At 40.1% G+C, this 21,959-nt stretch overlaps 1 protein-coding gene across 2 annotated transcripts in view; it reads left to right on the forward strand.

The window, feature by feature from the left end:
• The window catches only part of dnah9 (dynein, axonemal, heavy chain 9), a 188,912-nt gene that overhangs the window by 71,554 nt on the left and 95,399 nt on the right, over positions 1–21,959 (forward strand). For both annotated transcript variants that reach the window (XM_063002787.1, XM_063002788.1), the window contains 4 exons: positions 1,123–1,288; positions 6,181–6,283; positions 7,713–7,952; positions 21,491–21,652. In XM_063002787.1, the coding sequence (XP_062858857.1) occupies positions 1,123–1,288; positions 6,181–6,283; positions 7,713–7,952; positions 21,491–21,652 (671 nt within the window). The remainder of the gene's footprint in view (positions 1–1,122; positions 1,289–6,180; positions 6,284–7,712; positions 7,953–21,490; positions 21,653–21,959) is intronic.

A 21,959-nucleotide genomic window follows, 5' to 3' on the forward strand; every position in this document is an offset into this window, starting at 1 on the left:
AAAATTCTAACAATAATATATAAATAAATTATAAAATAAATAAATAAAATGGATAAAAAATAACTGATAAATTAAAAATAAATGAATAAATGACAATGTTAAATAAATAAAATAGATAATACATAACTAAAGAAGTAAATAAATAAATGATGAATGAATAAAATGGATAATAAGTGTATAACTTTAAAATAAATAAATAAATAATAACATAAATAAGTAAATAACTAAAAAAGAAATAAATGAATGATGAATGAATAAAATGGATAATAAATAAATGATAACTTTAAAACTAATAAAAAAATCAATAAACAAATTCAATAAATACATAAAAAAATAAATAATTAATTTTTCTTGGGTTATTTTTGTCTCGTATTAAAATTAGTTTGTATATCTTAAATATATACATGAAAGAAATTTGACAGAGCCAATTGCTTTTAAATTTTTTATAAACATTACTGTTCATTGGGCTGAACACACAAGCCTAAATGTTGTATTCTGAATACCTCCATTAATACCTCCATGACTTTCGCTCCTGACCGCTCAGTGTGTGTCTGAGTGTAGTTTCATTATTTTGTTGCATCTTCCAAGTTCCATTAAACATCAAGCCACATGCCATTAAAATTCACCTATAAAATACAATTTTAATGCACACTATTTGGGCCCTGAGTCATGTGACACCCTCCACCATGCTTCACAGATATGTTTTAAACATCATTATCCATTTCCACCATCGAATTCCAGTCCGGTCTCATATGTTCATCTATTCAAGCACTTCTATTCAAGAACATCCAGGTGGACGTTTGTAAACGGGACATGTAGAAATGTTTTATCAGGTTTTGCACATATCTGCAGGTACATTTGTTCTTTTTTTCCTCCGTCTCTCTGTTAGCAGTGCTGTCTGTTCTTCGGGTGTGATCTCGTGAAATCTTGTGCGTGGATTAATTAGCACCTGTGTCGAATTTTTTTATATGCTTTGCTTGTTGTTCCAGCGTCATGCATCGCTTCTGTTCGTTTTCTGAGCTCATTTAAAGATTGTTCTGGCAGAAATTTTTTTTTTTCAGACTTTGCATATGCTGTAAGCTCATAATTTACTGACCTTTTTTTTTTTCTTTGCACCTGTAGCCGTTTTAGAGAAACCGTTAGAGAAGAAAGCTGGAAGGAACTTTGGCCCTCCGGGAAGCAAGAGGCTTATCTATTTTATTGATGACATGAACATGCCAGAAGTGGATGCCTACGGGACCGTGCAGCCTCACACCCTAATTCGCCAGCACATGGACTACAACCACTGGTATTTAACACCTGTTTTTGGTCATTTCCTGTATAGTGTGGTATACTATGAAGAGAAATGCAATACACACACGTCAAGCGTAGGGTAAAAGATCTATTGAATTGATTTAACACTGTTCTATATCAGCACCTGAACACAACACAACTTGGCTGCAGTGGGCTAAAAGCTTTAATCATTGGATTGGACTGTAGATGACTGGTAATAAATGAATTCATCATCCAAATAAATAAATAAATTACACTAGAAATAAATAAAATAGATAATAAATACATGATAACTTCAAATTAATAAATAAATTATTAAATAAATAAATGACAATAAATAAAATGGTAATTTAAATATAAAATAAAATAAAAAATGATCATTTAAAAATAAATAAATAAATGATAATTCTAAACTAAACTAATTCACCTATAAAATACCATTTTAATGCACACTATTTGGGCCCTGAGTCATGTGACACCCTCCACCATGCTTCACAGATATGTTTTAATATTTGTCTGCAGTCTGGTTTTACTTGTGAACATCATTATCCATTTCCACCAGAAAATAGTAAATGTAGGTATGTAGATTTGCATTTAAAACAATCAAATGCTGAATTAGTGACAGAATTACACACAGATCTGCTTGCGTGGGGCTTTGAATTGTGTTTTGATCCCAAGCAGTGCTGTATTTGTGCCAAAATGAAAAGTAATGTATAGATATTTACAAACAGGACCGCTCGGGTGGCGATTCAGGTGCGAATGTTAGTGGTGCTATTGGGCATGTACACAGACGTGATTGGCTCTGTCTGGGGTGGGGGGTGGCCGAAGCCCTTATATATATATATATATATATATATATATATATATATATATATATATATATATATACAGTGTATCACGAAAGTGAGTACACCCCTCACATTTCTGCAAATATTTCATTATATCTTTTCATGGGACAACACTATAGACATGAAACTTGGATATAACTAAGAGTAGTCAGTGTACAACTTGTATAGCAGTGTAGATTTACTGTCTTCTGAAAATAACTCAACACACAGCCATTAATGTCTAAATAGCTGGCAACATAAGTGAGTACACCCCACAGTGAACATGTCCAAATTGTGCCTAAAGTGTCAATATTTTGTGTGACCACCATTATTATCACTGCCTTAACCCTCCTGGGCATGGAATTCACCAGAGCTGCACAGGTTGCTACTGGAATCCTCTTCCACTCCTCCGTGATGACATCACGGAGCTGGTGGATGTTAGACACCTTAAACTCCTCCACCTTCCACTTGAGGATGCGCCACAGGTGCTCAATTGGGTTTAGTCCATCACCTTTACCTTCAGCTTCCTCAGCAAGGCAGTTGTCATCTTGGAGGTTGTGTTTGGGGTCGTTATCCTGTTGGAAAACTGCCATGAGGCCCAGTTTTCGAAGGGAGGGGATCATGCTCTGTTTCAGAATGTCACAGTACATGTTGGAATTCATGTTTCCCTCAATGAACTGCAGCTCCCCAGTGCCAGCAACACTCATGCAGCCCAAGACCATGATGCTACCACCACCATGCTTGACTGTAGGCAAGATACAGTTGTCTTGGTACTTCTCACCAGGGCGCCGCCACACATGCTGGACACCATCTGAGCCAAACAAGTTTATCTTGGTCTCGTCAGACCACAGGGCATTCCAGTAATCCATGTTCTTGGACTGCTTGTCTTCAGCAAACTGTTTGCGGGCTTTCTTGTGCGTCAGCTTCCTTCTGGGATGACGACCATGCAGACCGAGTTGATGCAGTATGCGGTGTATGGTCTGAGCACTGACAGGCTGACCTCCCACGTCTTCAACCTCTGCAGCAATGCTGGCAGCACTCATGTGTCTATTTTTTAAAGCCAACCTCTGGATATGACGCCGAACACGTGGACTCAACTTCTTTGGTCGACCCTGGCGAAGCCTGTTCCGAGTGGAACCTGTCCTGGAAAACCGCTGTATGACCTTGGCCACCATGCTGTAGCTCAGTTTCAGGGTGTTAGCAATCTTCTTATAGCCCAGGCCATCTTTGTGGAGAGCAACAATTCTATTTCTCACATCCTCAGAGAGTTCTTTGCCATGAGGTGCCATGTTGAATATCCAGTGGCCAGTATGAGAGAATTGTACCCAAAACACCAAATTTAACAGCCCTGCTCCCCATTTACACCTGGGACCTTGACACATGACACCAGGGAGGGACAACGACACATTTGGGCACAATTTGGACATGTTCACTGTGGGGTGTACTCACTTATGTTGCCAGCTATTTAGACATTAATGGCTGTGTGTTGAGTTATTTTCAGAAGACAGTAAATCTACACTGCTATACAAGCTGTACACTGACTACTCTAAGTTATATCCAAGTTTCATGTCTATAGTGTTGTCCCATGAAAAGATATAATGAAATATTTGCAGAAATGTGAGGGGTGTACTCACTTTCGTGATACACTGTATATATATATATATACAGTGTATCACAAAAGTGAGTACACCCCTCACATTTCTGCAGATATTTAAGTATATCTTTTCATGGGACAACACTGACAAAATGACACTTTGACACAATAAAAAGTAGTCTGTGTGCAGCTTATATAACAGTGTAAATTTATTCTTCCCTCAAAATAACTCAATATACAGCCATTAATGTCTAAACCACCGGCAACAAAAGTGAGTACACCCCTTAGTGAAAGTTCCTGAAGTGTCAATATTTTGTGTGGCCACCATTATTTCCCAGAACTGCCTTAACTCTCCTGGGCATGGAGTTTACCAGAGCTTCACAGGTTGCCACTGGAATGCTTTTCCACTCCTCCATGACGACATCACGGAGCTGGCGGATATTCGAGACTTTGCGCTCCTCCACCTTCCGCTTGAGGATGCCCCAAAGATGTTCTATTGGGTTTAGGTCTGGAGACATGCTTGGCCAGTCCATCACCTTTACCCTCAGCCTCTTCAATAAAGCAGTGGTCGTCTTAGAGGTGTGTTTGGGGTCATTATCATGCTGGAACACTGCCCTGCGACCCAGTTTCCGGAGGGAGGGGATCATGCTCTGCTCAGTATTTCACAGTACATATTGGAGTTCATGTGTCCCTCAATGAAATGTAACTCCCCAACACCTGCTGCACTCATGCAGCCCCAGACCATGGCATTCCCACCACCATGCTTGACTGTAGGCATGACACACTTATCTTTGTACTCCTCACCTGATTGCCGCCACACATGCTTGAGACCATCTGAACCAAACAAATTAATCTTGGTCTCATCAGACCATAGGACATGGTTCCAGTAATCCATGTCCTTTGTTGACATGTCTTCAGCAAACTGTTTGCGGGCTTTCTTGTGTAGAGACTTCAGAAGAGGCTTCCTTCTGGGGTGACAGCCATGCAGACCAATTTGATGTAGTGTGCGGCGTATGGTCTGAGCACTGACAGGCTGACCTCCCACCTTTTCAATCTCTGCAGCAATGCTGACAGCACTCCTGCGTCTATCTTTCAAAGACAGCAGTTGGATGTGACGCTGAGCACGTGCACTCAGCTTCTTTGGACGACCAACGCGAGGTCTGTTCTGAGTGGACCCTGCTCTTTTAAAACGCTGTGCTGCAGCTCAGTTTCAGGGTGTTGGCAATCTTCTTGTAGCCTTGGCCATCTTCATGTAGTGCAACAATTCGTCTTTTAAGATCCTCAGAGAGTTCTTTGCCATGAGGTGCCATGTTGGAACTTTCAGTGACCAGTATGAGAGAGTGTGAGAGCTGTACTACTAAATTGAACACACCTGCTCCCTATGCACACCTGAGACCTAGTAACACTAACAAATCACATGACATTTTGGAGGGAAAATGACAAGCAGTGCTCAATTTGGACATTTAGGGGTGTAGTCTCTTAGGGGTGTACTCACTTTTGTTGCCGGTGGTTTAGACATTAATGGCTGTATATTGAGTTATTTTGAGGGAAGAATAAATTTACACTGTTATATAAGCTGCACACAGACTACTTTTCATTGTGTCAAAGTGTCATTTTGTCAGTGTTGTCCCATGAAAAGATATACTTAAATATCTGCAGAAATGTGAGGGGTGTACTCACTTTTGTGATACACTGTATATATAGCATATATACAGCAAGAAAAAAAATTGATCATTACCTGGCAGTGGTGGGGCTTGATCCAGCGACCTTCTGATTACTAGTCCAGTGCCTTAACCGCTTGGCCACAACTGCCCTCACGTTCATGGAGATCTGTATCACACACAGAGAGAGTCATGCACTGATCTCCATTATCCCCCGTCTCTGTCCGCTCTCAGACGAGCCAGGCATTGTCCATATAGGCGCCAGACCTGCGAGAAGCAGAGCCGAGATTCAAACTCACAAGCTTCCTAAACAGTACAAATTGTAGTGCAGTAGAAAAAGCTACTTGGTCCAACGTTACTGAATGATTAGCATATAGCATCAACCCATTTTTCTTTTGCTTATGAGGCATTATTATTATAATAGAATTACGTCGCTGTGCTGAATGGTTAACCTTAGAGCTGAAGCCAAGCAGGGGTGCAAATAAATAAACCTATGACTCACCATTGCCAAGAATATCTCATCCTCAGAGAGCGTGGGTGCGGATGTCAATTAGTGCATAATTACCGTGATGTACGCAATCAGGCTGTTATTCTGGCTCAGATTGGTAGTGTATGTGCTATTCACTCAGTAAATGATATCAGACTGAGTAAACATTAGCAGAGATGGTTTATTAGTGAGAGTAAACAGTCACAGGCTTGCTGGAAGTCTGAGCTGCATTCGATTAAAACCCAGAGAAACACCTGAGGTCAGTAAATCTCATGTAAATATGGTGGATTTATTTATTTATTATTAATATTAATATTATTATTATTATTTCTTTCTCAGGTATGACAGGAGCAAGCTGCAGCTAAAGGAGATCCACAATGTGCAGTACGTATCCTGCATGAATCCCACATCTGGAAGTTTCACCATTAACCCTCGTCTGCAGGTAAATAAAGCATAAAGAAACGAGCACCTCTGTATACACTGTATACACTGAGTAACCAAAAGTATTTGGACACCCAGCCATAAGCTTGTTGGACATCTCTATTCCAAAAACGAATGGTATTAAAATAGAGTGACCTCTGTGTGATGTTTTCATCTATAATAACACCAACTATTCTGAGACTTTTAAGTTTGTATGTGGGAATTTGTGCCCATTCTGTCTAAAGAGCGTTTGTACAGCTGGGCTTTAATGCTGGTCAACAAAGCCACTGTTGATGTTCCAGTTCATGTCAAGTTGATGTCCCTGTGTATTTAATTATTTATATATTGTGTACCACGGTCTGACAAGTGTGGGTGTATTAGTGCCCATGGCATAGGTAGCCTGAACATCTGTAAGGTCACTATAACCGCTAAACAGCAACATCTGCTTGCTTTTAGATGTTTATTTCTGGGGTGTCTATGCTCACATCAACACAATAATTAGTTATAGTTATATATGATTATAAAATAGGGGTCAGATAGTATGTACAAATCACTGCTGTTTGATTTTATGAGCATTTTACAATTTTCCATATTAATTCAACTTTCTTGGAATTAAGAATAATAAAATCAGAATAATAAATTGATTGAAATGTTTGTATTATTATTAAAATTATTATTATTATTAATTAATATTATTATTATTAATTATTATTAATAAGTATTATTAATAATAATTATTATTATTATTAATAATAATAATTATTAATATGAATTAATATTATTATTATTAATATCGTTACTATTATTATTAATATTGTTGTTATTATTATTATTAATATTGACATTATTATTATTATTGTTATTGTTATTATTATTATTAATATTGACATTATTAGTATTAGTAGTAGTAGTATTGTTATTATTATTATTATTATTAGTAGTAGTAGTAGTTATTATTATTAATATTGACATTATTATTATTATTGTTGTTGTTGTTGTTGTTGTTGTTGTTATTATTATTATTAATATTGACATTATTATTAGTAGTAGTAGTATTGTTATTATTATTATTAGTAGTAGTAGTAGTAGTAGTTATTATTATTAATTAATATTATTACTAATTATTATTATTAATATTGTTATTATTATTATTATTGTTATTATTGTTATTATTATTGTTATTATTATTCATATTGTCATTATTGTTATTATTATTATTAATAATATTGTTATTATTTTTATTATTATTAATATTGTTATTATTATTATTATTATTGTTGTTATTATTATTGTTATTGTTGTTGTTATTATTATTATTATTATTATAATTATTATAACAAGCCATAATGCATATTACATTATGTAAAAGCTGACCAGCTACATTAAGTTTGCCCCATTTGAGAATTTATTAGCATTTATTCCTCTAAAACCCCTCACTGATCTCTCTGCAGCGCCACTTCTCCGTGTTCGCCCTCTCGTTTCCTGGAGAGGACGCTCTCAACACCATCTACTGCAGCATCCTGAGCCAGCACCTGAGCGGCGAGGGATTCAGCCCAACGCTCCAGAAGAGCTGCTCCCAGCTCGTCCAGCTGGCACTGGCTTTCCACCAGCGTGTCAGCTCTACCTTCCTGCCAACAGCCATCAAATTCCACTACATCTTCAACCTGCGCGACCTCTCCAACATATTCCAGGTACTCAGACTCAGCACGGCTAAACAGGGCTTGAATTATTCACCGTTTGCCAAGTTTAGATCGCGGATGCTCTCTGAAGCCTTGGGGGCTAATCCTGAACTTAAGTTTTACTGGAAGTCTAACGGGCCCTATTACGTCTCAGTGTACAAGCCCAAATCAGAAAAAGTTGGGACAGTGTGGAAAATGCAAATAATAATAAAAAAAACACAGAGTTTCTTACATTTTCTTTGACTTTTATTTGATTGCAGACAGGATGAACCTGAGATATTTCATGTTTTATCTGGTCAACATACATTCCTGCATTTCAGGCCTGCAACACATTCCAAAAAAAGTTGGGACAGTAAAGCATTTACCACTTTGTAATGTTGCTATTCCTTTTCACCACACTTAAAAGATGTTTTGGCACCGAGGAGACCAAGCGATTTAGTGTTTCAGCTTTTATTTTGTCTAATTCTACCTGCAAACACGTCTTAAGATGTGCAACAGTACGGGGTCGTCATTGTCACATTTGTCGTTTCAAAATTCTCCACGCGTCCTCTATTGGGGACAGGTCAGGACTGCAGGCAGGCCAGTCACAGCCATCACAGAAGTGTAAATGACCTTTGCCAAGGGCACTGACACAGACCCATATCGTGATACACCCTGGCTTTTGGACTTGTTCCTGATAACAGTCTGAATAATCCTTTTTGCCTTTGGTCCGGACCACACAGTGTCCATTTTTTCCAAACAACACCTGGAATGCTGATTCATCTGACGACAGTGCACGGCTCCACTGTGTGATGGTCCATCCTAGATGCCTCCGAGCCCAGAGAAGTCGACGCCACTTCTGGACATGGTTAACATAAGGCTTCTTTTTGCTCAGTAAGGTTTTAAGTGGCATTTGTGCATGTAACTCTAATACTAATGTATTGTAGTGCTCGACAAAGGTTTGCCAAAGTAATCCCTCACCCATGTGGTTATATCAGCTATTGTTGAGTGGCGGTTCTTGATGCAGTGCCGTCTGAGGGATGGAAGATCACGGGCGTTCAGATTAAGCTTGCGCCCTCGGCCTTTACGCACTGAAATTCCTTCAGATTCCTTGAATGGTTTAATGATATTATGCACTGTAGAGGGAGAAATATGCAAATCCCTTCCAATCTTTCTTTGAGGTTCATTGTTTTTAAAAATTTTAATAATTTTCTCACACATTTGTGGACAAACTGGAGATCCTCTGATCATCTTTGCTTATTAAAGACTCAGCCTTTCCTGGATGCTGCTTTTGTACCAAACCATGATTACAATCACCTGTTTGGAATCACATCATTATTTAGGTTTTTCACCTCATTACTTGCCTCTGTCCCAACTTTTTTTGGAATGTGTTGCAGGCCTAAAATGCAGGAATGGATGTTTATTAACAAATGAAATGAAGTTGAGCAGATAACACATGAAATGTCTCAGGTCCATCCTGTCAGCAATCAAATAAGTGTCAAAGTAAATGTAAGGAACACTGCATTTGTACTGTATTTGCATTTTTCATACTGTCCCAACTTTTTCTGATTTGGGGTTGTAGATTTATAGCTTTGCTTCTGTAAGTCTTTAAGTCGGAGAGAGACACGTATTGATTTAAATGCAAAGTTAATCAGAAAGTACTGTAAAAGAAGGAAAGTACGGATCATATCCCACGGTTATTATGCTTTTAATGTATTTAAATGGATATACCAATTTAAACTTAAATATGGCTGAGAGCGATCTCTTGGCAAATATCTCCAACTTCTTTCTGACTCAAAGGTTTTAAATGAATAATTAATTCTGCCTTTTTTAAACCTGCATAATATCATTCGTTTTTAAATAAGTGATTTTTTTTTTTCTTTTTGGAAGTAGTGAAGTCTACTCTAAGTCCGACTTCTCTTTGTAGTCACGTCCATTGTGTTTTGAGATTCATTTCTACTCTTAACAAAGTTTACTAAGCACAACTTGCTCCGAAAGTCCACTTCATTAACTTTGCCACAGCCGTATGCATAAAAAAAAATTTATATTTCCTAACAGACGTTTATACTGTATCTCTGCTTGCCGCTGTCCCGCTTCAGCGAGCCTCTGTTATTTAAAACGTGTCCTTATTGGACCTCTTCTACAGGAGACGAATAGCGTTTCTGCTAGTAGCCTGGCCTCTAAACCCTGCACATTGTTTTCAGTGTGGTCAGCATAATGAAGCGGAATGAATGAATGCAAAATAGGGAAAGTATACACCGATCAGCCATAACACACTCACTGTCCATTTTATCAGCTCCACTTACCATATAGTTCTACAATTACTGACTGTAGTCCATCTGTTTCTCTGCATGCTTTGTTAGCCCCCTTTCATGCTGTTCTTCAATGGTCAGGACTCTCCCAGCCAGGACCACCACAGAGCAGGTATTATTTAGGTGGTGGATCATTCTCAGCACTGCAGTGACACTGACATGGTGGTGGTGTGTTAGTGTGTGTTGTGCTGGTATGAGTAGATAAACACCTCACTGTCACTTCTGGACTGAGAATAGTCCACCAACCAAAAACATCCAGCCAACAGCGCCCCGTGGGCAGCGTCCTGTGACCACTGATGAAGGTGTAGAAGATGACCAACTCAAACAGCAGCAATAGATTGGCCGCTCAGGTGGTGCAGTGGTAAAAACACACGCTGGAACCAGAGCTGGGATCTCGAATACATCGTATCGAATGTCAGCTCTGCCTAAGGCTGAGCGGCCACATGAACAATGATTGGCCTGTTGTTCAGATATGGGCGTAATTGCACAAGACCTCTGCTGGCTGATTGATGGCGCCTGCACAGAGATGAGAAAAGAGTGCTCTCAGGGTGTGTCTCTCCGTACACAACGCTGAGCTGCACTGCACTTGTCAAAGTGTAGGTGATAAGATGCAAAGGGCATGCTGCCCACGTGTCGGAGGGGGCGTGGGTTAGCTTCGTTCTCCTCAATCGGAGCAGGCGCATGACGCATTCGGGCAATCGGACGCGCTAAAAATTTAGGAAAAAAAGATGAGCGATTGTCTCTGACTTCACATCTACAAGGTGGACCAACTAGGTAGGAGGGTCTAATAGAGTGGACAGTGAGTGGACACAGTATTTAAAAACTCATACCAGCACAACACACACTAACACACCACCACCATGTCAGTTTCACTGCAGTGCTGAGAATGATCCACCACCTAAAATAATACCTGCTCTGTAGTGGTCCTGTGGAAGTGCTGACCTTTGAAGAACAGGGCGAAAGCAGGCTAAAATGATATGTAGAGAAACAGATGGACTACAGTCAGTAATTGTAGAACTACAAAGTGCTTCTATATGGTCAGTGGAGCTGATAAACTGGACAGTGAGTGTAGAAACAGTAGTTACAGCTGAATGAGCATTTGAAGTGCCAGCTTCATTTCTGCTTTGCTAATTCAACCACCATGTTCAGCAGAGTGCTGCCTGTGAGCAACCCCCAAGTCATCTCGGTTTGGACCCTTTTTCTGCAATTTCCTTCACCTTTCAGTGGCTTTTACTAACTTTTCAATGAAGTCAGTGTTTATTATTCATTTTGACAGGCGGGTCGGTGCTCTTAAAAAGTTTTAGAACACCGAGTCGGGGCGAACTATGAATTAATTAACCTGTCATGTGAATGATTCAGTAGGCTTTTTAAGTTCTGTACACTATACAAACGAAAGCCTGTAATTATTATTCAATTTAAAAGTTAAATTGAATGATTTCTTAACTGTTCTTTTTCTGTGACTGAATGACTCACGTACTTACAGTTAAAAAATCAAAAAACACTTTTATTTTCTCTAAGAACACGACAAAGATCCACATGGTGATGTAGAAAGTACTCACTCACTCACTTTCATAACCGCTTATCCGATTAGGGTCGCGTGGGGGTGCTGGAGCCTATCCCAGCTTTTCAATGGGAGCAAGGCACACAGTAACACCCTGGACGGGGCACCAGGCACACATACACACACACATTCACCTATAGGGCAATTCAGTGTCTCCAATTAACCTGACTGCATGTTTTTGGACTGTGGGAGGAAACCCACGCAGACACGGGGATCAAACCCAGGACCTTCTTGCTGTGAGGCGACAGTGCTTCCCACCGTACTAGAAAGTACTTAATGTAATTTATTTTCTGGCATGCCCGCCTGATTCCCCCAATTATGAATACGACATCCATTAAGAAGTAAATGAAGCAGTGGTCTTGTTAATAAGAACCAGACAAGGTGCCCAGGTGGCACAGCGGGATATTCCGCTAGCACACCAGCGCCGAGATTCTGAACTCCTCGGTTCGAAACTCGGCGTTGCCACCGGTCGGCTGGGCGCCATCTAGCAGACACGTCTCTGCTAGGGTGGGATGACCGGACTATGTGGGTGGGGTCTTCAATCTCTGTGTAAGGACCCTGATTGGCAGATAGAGAGGTGCCTATGCAGAGTGCATAGGTGAAAAAGGGTTCCGTTAAGGGCTGTGCACGGGTCGGAGGAGGTGTGAGCAGCAATATACCAACCTCGACTGCAATCAGGGATCGCCCAGCAGCGGAAGACAAATTGACCACGCGGAATTGGGGAGAAAATGGTAGAAAATGCAGAAATAAAATAGAATAGTTACTATGGGTATGTCTGATAACCTAGTGAGCTGCCTTGCTGCCTTGCTGCCTAAATGTAGTATTGTTGTATTTAATACGAGACAATGCCATAGGGATTTATTTAGGCACATTTATAAAAGAACATAAATGTAAAAAGTAGGTTTCTGAGGGTACATGAAGGCAAATTCGTTGTAAGTCAACTCTGTGAGTCAAAAAAGGGGCCCCTGTACGATAACCATAACATCGGCAAATGTTGATAAAACTCTTTCACTGATAGACACAACAATGAGGTAATTGTACTTATTTATAGTGCTGGTTACCATGGCAACCGTTTGTGTTTCCGCCCAACAGCGATTGGATCACCAAAAAATGAAGACTTCAGCCATAACATTAAAACCACCTCCTTGTTTCTACACTCACTGTCCATTTTATCAGCTCCACTTACTATATATGAGCACTTTGTAGTTCTACAAATACTGACTGTAGTCCATCTGTTTCTCTACATGCTTTGTTAGCCCTCTTTCATGCTGTTCTTTAATGGTCAGGACCACTACAGAGTAGGTAATATTTGGGTGGTGGATCATTCTCAGCACTGCAGTGACACTGACATGGTGGTGGTGTGTTAGTGTGTGTTGTGCTGGTATGAGTGGATAAACACCCCACTGTCACTGCTGGACTGAGAATAGTCCACCAATCAAAAATATCCAGCCAACAGCTCCCCGTGGGCAGCATTCTGTGACCACTGATGAAAGTGTAGAAGATGACCGACTCAAACAGCAGCAATAGATGAGCGATCGTCTCTGACTTTACATCTACAAGGTGAAGCAACTAGGTAGGAGTGTCTAATAGAGTGGACATTGAGTGGACACGGTATTTAAAAACTCCAGCAGCGCTGCTGTGTCTGATTCACTCATACCAGCACAACACACACTAACACACCACCACCATGTCAGTGTCACTGCAGTGCTGAGAATGATCCACCACCTAAATAATACCTGCTCTGTGGTGTCCTGTGGGGGTCCTAAGCATTGAAGAACGGGGTGACAGCTTGCTAAAGAGTATGTAGAGAAACAGATGGACTACAGTCAGTAATTGTAGAACTACAAAATGCTTCTATTTGGTAAGTGGAGCTGATAAAATGGACAGTGAGTGTAGAAACAAGGAGGTGGTTTTAATGTTATGGCTGGAAGCCAATTCCCTCGTCGTAGGTAAATTTTAATCATAACCCAAAAATCCTAGATCAAACGTTGCCGTAAGGTCGACCGTGAATTTGGTTTGCCGCAACAGAATTGAAGTAATTAATTCCCAACCCATGAGTGTGGATGCTTAGATAATTAGACTCTCTACTGAGGACTAAATCCATAAGCAAGCATCGTGATAGCTGTGTGTGTGTTGACAGCCCGGTGTTGTTGGTGGGCTTTGCTATAACGAGGAGGCAGAGGGGCGCCAGGCAGACTGTCGTGAATGCGCGAGTGCGTGCATGTCATCTTAACTGACTTCCTCAGGCACTCTCCTGCCAAGATCGAGAGAGAGACTCGGCACGGGAGCTCGCCGAGATTCAACGGGCAATCAGTTTGATTTATTTGTTTGTCAAAGGAGAGCGCTTCATGAAATGGGGCTCGCCACCTTTTCAGAAGCCTGTTATTTGATAGGAAGGGTGTTGTCTTTGGTTCGCCACCGGAATTCTTACTTATGAAGGCAACCAGGTTTTTTAGGAAGACCTTTTATATGGTTCAGTCAATAATTAATTAATTAATTATTTAATTGATTAAAAAAATAAATAGATGTGTGTGTGAGACTAGGCACATATTTTTATAATTTTATTTTATATTTATTTATTTACTTATTATTTTTTTTATTTGTTTCTGACATTAGGCAAATAATTTTATCATAATTTTATTGTTATTTTTTAATTATTTAATATTTATTAATTTTGTTATTTATTTGCTTGTGAGATTAGGCAAATATATTTTTTTGAATTTTATTTATTTATTTTTTTATTATTATTTATCTGTTTGTGAGATTAGGCAATTTTTTAAAATAATTTTATTGTTATTTTTTAATTATTTAATATTTATTTATTTTGTTATTTATTTGCTTGTGAGATTAGGTAAATATATTTTTTTAGTATTTTGGTTTTTTAAATTTTTTAATTTTTTTATTTGTGAGATTAGGCAAATATTTTTCTCTTTGTTCTAGTGTTATTTTTTAATTATTTTGTATTTATTTTAGGGCTGTCGAAGTTAACGCGATAATAACGCATTAACGCGACCTCAATTTAACGCGATTAAAAAAATTAGTGCCGTTAACGCAAATTCTAGTTCATGTTGACACTTGACTGGTAGAACAAACGTTTTAATGTCGGACTTGCCACCGTTTTTCATTTGCGGTTTGTTAACATAATGTAACCGATCGTGGTAGTGATGCACTTGCATAATAAAGAAATAAATACACGCTATATTCACAAGTTGTCGGGAGCAGAACACTTTATTACACTTAATTAACTTCTTCTTCTGTACCGAATACCGGAAAGCTGAGTCGAGCACGTTAGTTCATGAACTATGGAAGCCCCAAAGGGTCAAAACACACTCACTTCGTGTAGAAACGTCCATCAAACCATCGTCACGATACAACCACAGACAAGTCTGATACAATAACTACGCCTTATCCCATCTAAAGCACCGCTGATCTACAATGTTTGCTGATGGAGAAATTCTAACCTACAATCTGACATTTACTGCCTAGTATGTGAGTGAATAAACTCCCTTACAGTTTTCTCTTGTCCCAGCAGTTTTTAACATCAGTACATTTAGCATAAAATGTGTTCACCATTTTAATTGTAACATTTCACTTAAAAATCCTTGTTTTCTATAACATTTACACAGATTTTTTTTAATGCGATTAATCGCGATTAACTATATGAAATTCTGAGATTAATCGCGATTAAAAAATTTTATCGTTTGACAGCCCTAATTTATTTATTTACTTATTTAGTTGTTTGTTTCTGAGATTAGGCAAATAATTTTCTGATAGTTTTGTTATTTTTTATTTATTTTATATTTATTTTTTAGTTATTTATTCATTTGTGAGATTAGGCAACTTTCTTTTCTATTTTTATTTAATTTTTTTAATTTTTTGTTATTCTTTTAATAATTCCTATAATTCTGGAGCTGACTGCATTTCAAATTTTTTCTATTACAAATTGTATTAATTTTAGTCTCTAATTAAATGCATTATTTTAGTACATTGTTTTATTTTTTGTAAATTTTGAATCACAATTAATAATTTGTTAATTGCTAGTAGATTTTAACAAGGAAAGATGGACCTCGCTAGAGGAGGAGACCAGTGCGAATCTTCACACACCTAGTAGAAAAAAAATAGAACTCCTTAAAATCAACAAGCTAAATAAGGGAATTTAGAACGTAAAGCGGGCAATTAATAAATACAGTTTAACAAAGGAAAAATCAAACAGAAATATGATATCCACAACCCACTACGGAGAACAGGGAATAGAAAAGGGATAGATAGATAGATAGATAGATAGATAGATAGATAGATAGATAGATAGATAGATAGATAGATAGATAGATAGATAGATAGATAGATAGATAGATAGATAGATAGATAGATAGATAGATAGATAGATAGATAGATAGATACTTTATTGATCCCGAAGGAAATTAAAGCGTAGCGTAGTAATTAATAGCGTAGTAATGAGAGCTGGACGCACTATTAAATGATGGACTTTCACCACTACTGTCCAGGATAAGCCAAGGTCTCAGATAGCAGGACAGTAGGAGAACATACAGCGCCTCCTAGTTTTAGTCCTGAAAGACTGAGCATCCCGACCACACTGTGCGCACTTCCTTGGCACCTGTGGTGGATTTCTGGGCGTGTTTCATCTCAGGAAAATCGGACATCGAACCACTACTGGGGCATTCCACTCCCTCGGGATGTGCATCATACGCGGCCCAAACCCACCTAGAACTAAGGCCATGAGTGAAGACCGGAGCGAGCTGGCAACTTCAAGAGAAAACAGGTGTGCCAGATAAAGCTATGACAAAGGATAGCGAGAATAGCACCTAGAGCAAGGGCGATTGTCAATCACATATGATTGACACATCACAAGCACTGCATGCCTCGTGCCCCACCTGCCGGCCAAACTAGGTCACGCAGTTGAGCACAAGACACCGATGATCTGTCAGTCCAAGAAGATTGACAGATCAAGCGCAGATCCAACCGCTGCCACGATACATTAATAATAAATTACTTATAAATAATCAATTACAGAAAGACACTGCACATCGAAAACTCATCCCAACTAGACCTGTCATGATCCGAAAATATAAAGAATCACTATTAAAGATTTATTCCTCGCTCCTTTTGACTTTATTCCACTTCAAGCTGTTTAAAAAGGCAGCACGATTAAATTCCTCCCACAGGTGTATGACTAAATATTAGCTAAGTGAATAAGTAAGCGTGTGTGGTGCCGTGTGATGGACTGGCACCCTGTCCAGGGAATATTCCCGCTCAGTGCTGGCATACAGACCGATTCTTAAGCAGTATCTGAGTCAAAAGTGTCCACATAAATGAAGAACTACATTTTTATCCTTTTCAGATGCCCAGCTGGTGCTCCTATATAGCTAAAATCAACAGCCTGCTTTGATCTAGTAGTGGTATCGATGCCACAACTCCCCCTCAGATTCAGGAGGCATCACTGACTAATTGGACTCTTTGCAAGGGTCGCAGTGTTAATACGCGGTACAGTTAGTCCTCCACGTACGAACGAGTTCCGTCCCGGGAGCTCAATTAGTCCGCAAGTCTAGCTAGTAGTTAGCCTTAAGCATAAAGCACTGTACAGCAATAAAGTGTTCTATCTATATTTGTAGGTGCTTTAGACATTTTGACTAAGCGATTGCTAACTGAATTGCCGTAGGATTGCTTGAGCCTCATATACAGAAAATTTAACATACACTGATCAGCCATAACATTAAAACCACCCCCTTGTTTCTACACTCCATTTTATCAGCTCTACTTACCATATAGAAGCACTTTGTTGTTCTACAATTACTGACTCTAGTCCATCTGTTTCTCTACATTCTAACTTTTTTAACCTGCTTTCACCCTGTTCTTCAATGTCAGGACTCCCACAGGACCACCACAGAGCAGGTATTATTTAGGTGGTGGATGATTCTCAGCACTGCAGTGACACTGACATGGTGGTGGTGTGTTAGTGTGTGTTGTGCTGGTATAAGTGAGTTTTTAAATACCGTGTCCACTCACTGTCCGCTCTATTAGACACTCCTACCCAGTTGGTCCACCTGGTGGATGTAAAGTCGGAGACGATCGCTCATCTATTGCTTCTGTTTGAGTCGGTCATCTTCTAGCCCTTCATCAGTGGTCACGGGACGCTGCCCATGGGGCGCTGTTGGCTGGATGTTTTTGGTTGGTGGACTATTCTCAGTCCAGCAGTGACAGTGAGGTGTGTCTTATCCACTCATACCAGCACAACACACACTAACACACCACCACCATGTCAATGTCGCTGCAGTGCTGAGAATGATCCACCACCCAAATAATACCTACTTTGTGGTGGTCCTGTGGGGGTCCTGACCATTGAAGAACAGGGTAAAAGGGGGCTAACAAAGCATGCAGAGAAACAGATGGACTACAGTCAGTAATTGTAGAACTACAAAGTGCTTCTATATGGTAAGTGGAGCTGATAAAATGGACAGTGAGTGTAAAAACAAGGAGGTGGTCTTAATGTTATGCCTGATCAGTGTACATTCATTCATTGTCTGTTTTACCAGGACTTTATCATGGTCAGGGTGTCGGGGATCTTATTTATTGGGTGAAAGTAGCCTGGACAGGTCAATTTTTTGTATCTTCAGTTGGCCTGACTGCCAAAACAGTATTTGGACCTGGACTCCAGACAAAAAGGACCCTGACCATGCAGTCTTCTTGCTGGGAGAAGAACCAATTTGCCCAGCACAGTACAGACTACAAAATTAGGCTGGCATTAAATGGCTGGCATTCAAATCTCTCGTATCTCGTATAATTGTAACAATGACTCCATGGAAAGCATGAATTTAATATGCTCATGCTTTTGGAATGGGATATCCATCAAGGCTAATGATCCAGTGTCCACATACATTTGGCCATTTAGTGTATATAGAGTTATATCTGTTCTTTAACAGGGACCAAACGTTAGCAAAAAATTATATAGCAACACATATAGCAATGTGGCTAAATCATCCAGGTCTGTCTGCGATATCAGAAGCTGATCAGTGTCCATCAGGTGTGTTGTTCTGTTTATTGATATAAAGTCGGTCATCTTCTCACCCTCACGGGTAAGGACCTACCCAATTTACGGCCCTGAAATTAAATTTACGGCCATGAACCATAAAATGAGCTGTGTTTAGCTATTTAATGTTTTTTATTCGTGTAGCATTCAAGTGCCTCATGTTTACTGGTTAATTCGCACTATGGGGCGATCCTAGCAATCCTACGGCAATTCAGTTAGCAGTCTAAAGCAGCTAAAAACACGACTCGGGTCACAGTTTGGAAAACTTCCAACCAATTCTAGGCAAGCCGTAGCCTAGTGGTTAGGGTACTGGACTAGTAATCAAAAGGTCGCTGGTTCAAGCCTCACCACTGCCAGGTTGCTGTTGTTGGGCCCTTGAGCAAGGCCCTTAACCCTTAATTGCTCAGATTGTACAGTGGTACCTCGGTATACGTCCGCTTTGGAATAAGTCCAACTTGGTATACGTCCTGTTTGGATGCGAAAAATGTTGCTTGGTATACGACCTTTGTTTGGAATACGACTCGCGTGCTAGAACTAGTATGGGTCAACATGAGTCACGACACCGCTCTACCCTTGTTTACCTCTCGCGAGACAAGGTTGCTTTTGTATTTATGTCTCGAGTGGCTTATTGCTTTTATAAAATGGCGGACAATGTTCAATTTATAAATGTTTTTATTTACAGAAAACACTTACAAAAAGCATTCTTCCGCAACCCGAGGTACTGTAGTCCCGTTACCGGTGTGCCATGTTGCTAGGCAACATGAGGGCGAACATAACATTCGCAAACTATTACACTATTTCTTGGACGAAACACCCGCTTAATGATTAGGATTACTGTTTATATTAATCTGGACATTTTCCATGAATAGTACATGACTTAAAATAGTGTTCAACCAAGTTTGTACTTTTTCTTTTCAGTGGCGTATTAACATGGAATGATGTGAGGTGGTCATAGGTGCGCAGATTGTAGGACTGGAACTATCCGTTTTATAAATTATTTTATACAACCCCATCAACGTATAATATGCCAATAACAATAGGATTTTTTTCATGGGAACGGATTCATCATTTTCCATTTATTTCTTATGGGAAAAATTTGTTTGGCATACGTCCTGTTTGGTATAAGTGCAAGGATCTGGAACAGATTAAGGACGTATACCGAGGTACCACTGTATACTGTAACTGTACCGTAAGTCGCTTTGGATAAAGGCGTCTGCTAAATGCTGAAAATGTAAATGTCAAATTCAGTGGATGTAGAGGGGGGCGTGTCAAAACACAGACGAGTATTTTCGCATTTGAGACGGAGCTTTGATGTTCTAGGTTTACATTCAACTATGAAGATAGACTGTTCTGTGTTGTAGCTCCTATCTATTCTATCATTTCATTTAATTTAAGTGTTGTATCATGAGTAGGGCCCTATTCATAGGTTATTAGCTCCACTAGAGAAATGCTGGTAGAAATTTAGCTAAGCTGGGAACTGTCGGCCTAAAACTGGCAGGAAATAGAGTAAAAAGACGGCCATACAGTTGAGAACAGGATCTGCCAGTCTTGGAGCGAACTAATTAGAGAGATTTCATGATAACCATTTATAAAACGTACAGGATAATAATAAGCCTTTCCAGACAACGATCATTCCACGAAGAGTGTGTTGACACGCCGTGAATGGTGTGTTCTTCTCGTCTCGTCAACCTGTCAGTCCTGCCTGGGCTTCTCGATTTGCTTTCTTACGGGGTTTGATCTGCCATAACATTAAAACCACCTCCTTGTTTCTACACACTGTTTATTATATCAGCTCCACTTACCATATAGGAGCACTTTGTAGTTCTACAATTACTGATTGCAGTCCATCTGTTTCTTTGCATTCTGTTCTTCAATGGTCAGGACCCCCACAGGACCACGTACAGTCAGTACAGACTGCATTTTTCACCTGCACGAGTCGAGTTCATACACTTGACGGGCACTGTGTATGGAGGGCCACACCCCCATCAGCATTATTCCTCAGCCCTGTGCAGGCGCCATCAGTCACACCAGTTATGAGGACCTATGATCCGACTTTCTTACCCTCTAACCCTGAACAACAGCCAATCGTTGTTCATACAGCCGCCCAGCCCAGTCGGAAAGGCAGAGCTGAGATTCGATACGATGTATCCGAACCCCCAACTCTGGTGAGCTAGCGTACTTTACCGCTGCGCCACCTGAGCGGCTGTGTCCACTCACTGTCCACTCTATTAGACACTCCTACCTAGTTGGCTCACCTTGTAGATGTAAAGTCAGAGCGATCGCTCATCTATTGATGCTGTTTAAGTTGGTCATATTGTAGACCTTCATCAGTGGTCACAGGACGCCACCCACGGGGCGCTGTTGGCTGGATGGTTTTGGTTGGTGGACTATTCTCAGTCCAGCAGTGACAGTGAAGTGCACACTAACACACCACCACCATGTCAGTGCAGTGCTGAGAATGATCCACCACCCAAATAATACCTATTCTGTAGTGGTTCTGTGGGGGTCCTGACCATTGAAGAACAGCATGGACTGCAGTCAGTAATTGTAGAACTACAAAGTGCTTCTACGGATATGGTAAGTGGAGCTGATAAACAAGGAGGTGGTTTTAATGTTCTGGCTGATCAGTGTAATAATGTGTTATTTATTTCAGGGCATTCTATTCTGTAAAAGCGAGTGCTTGAAGACCCCTCAAGACCTGGTGAAGATTTATCTACACGAGTCCAACCGAGTTTACCGAGACAAGATGGTCGAAGACAAGGACTTCGCCGCCTTCGACAAGCTGCAGTCGGAAACGGTGGGGAAGTTTTACGAGGTGAGTGGCTCCAGAGGTTTCAGCATCAATTTGCCAAACCGGGCAGCGTGATTAAGGTCCGGTTTGGTCTTTCGGCTGCAGACAGGCGAAGGCAATCAGCGCTAAACCCTGTCAGACTGCCCCGCCGTCAGTCCGGCAAATTAGGGAGGAAAAAAATATGGTGGATGAAAGGAATGATTTAATGCTCGTTCTTTGTCTGCGCTGGCCCTTGACTTCATCACAGAGGGGTCCTGCCGGCGAGAACTGACGTCCTGCTGGCATGGCTTTCTTGCTGTTTCTCTGTAATGCTGGTCATGCTGCGTCAATC

Source organism: Trichomycterus rosablanca, chromosome 10 (assembly GCF_030014385.1).
Source record: "Trichomycterus rosablanca isolate fTriRos1 chromosome 10, fTriRos1.hap1, whole genome shotgun sequence".
NCBI classification, from domain to species: Eukaryota; Metazoa; Chordata; class Actinopteri; order Siluriformes; family Trichomycteridae; genus Trichomycterus; species Trichomycterus rosablanca.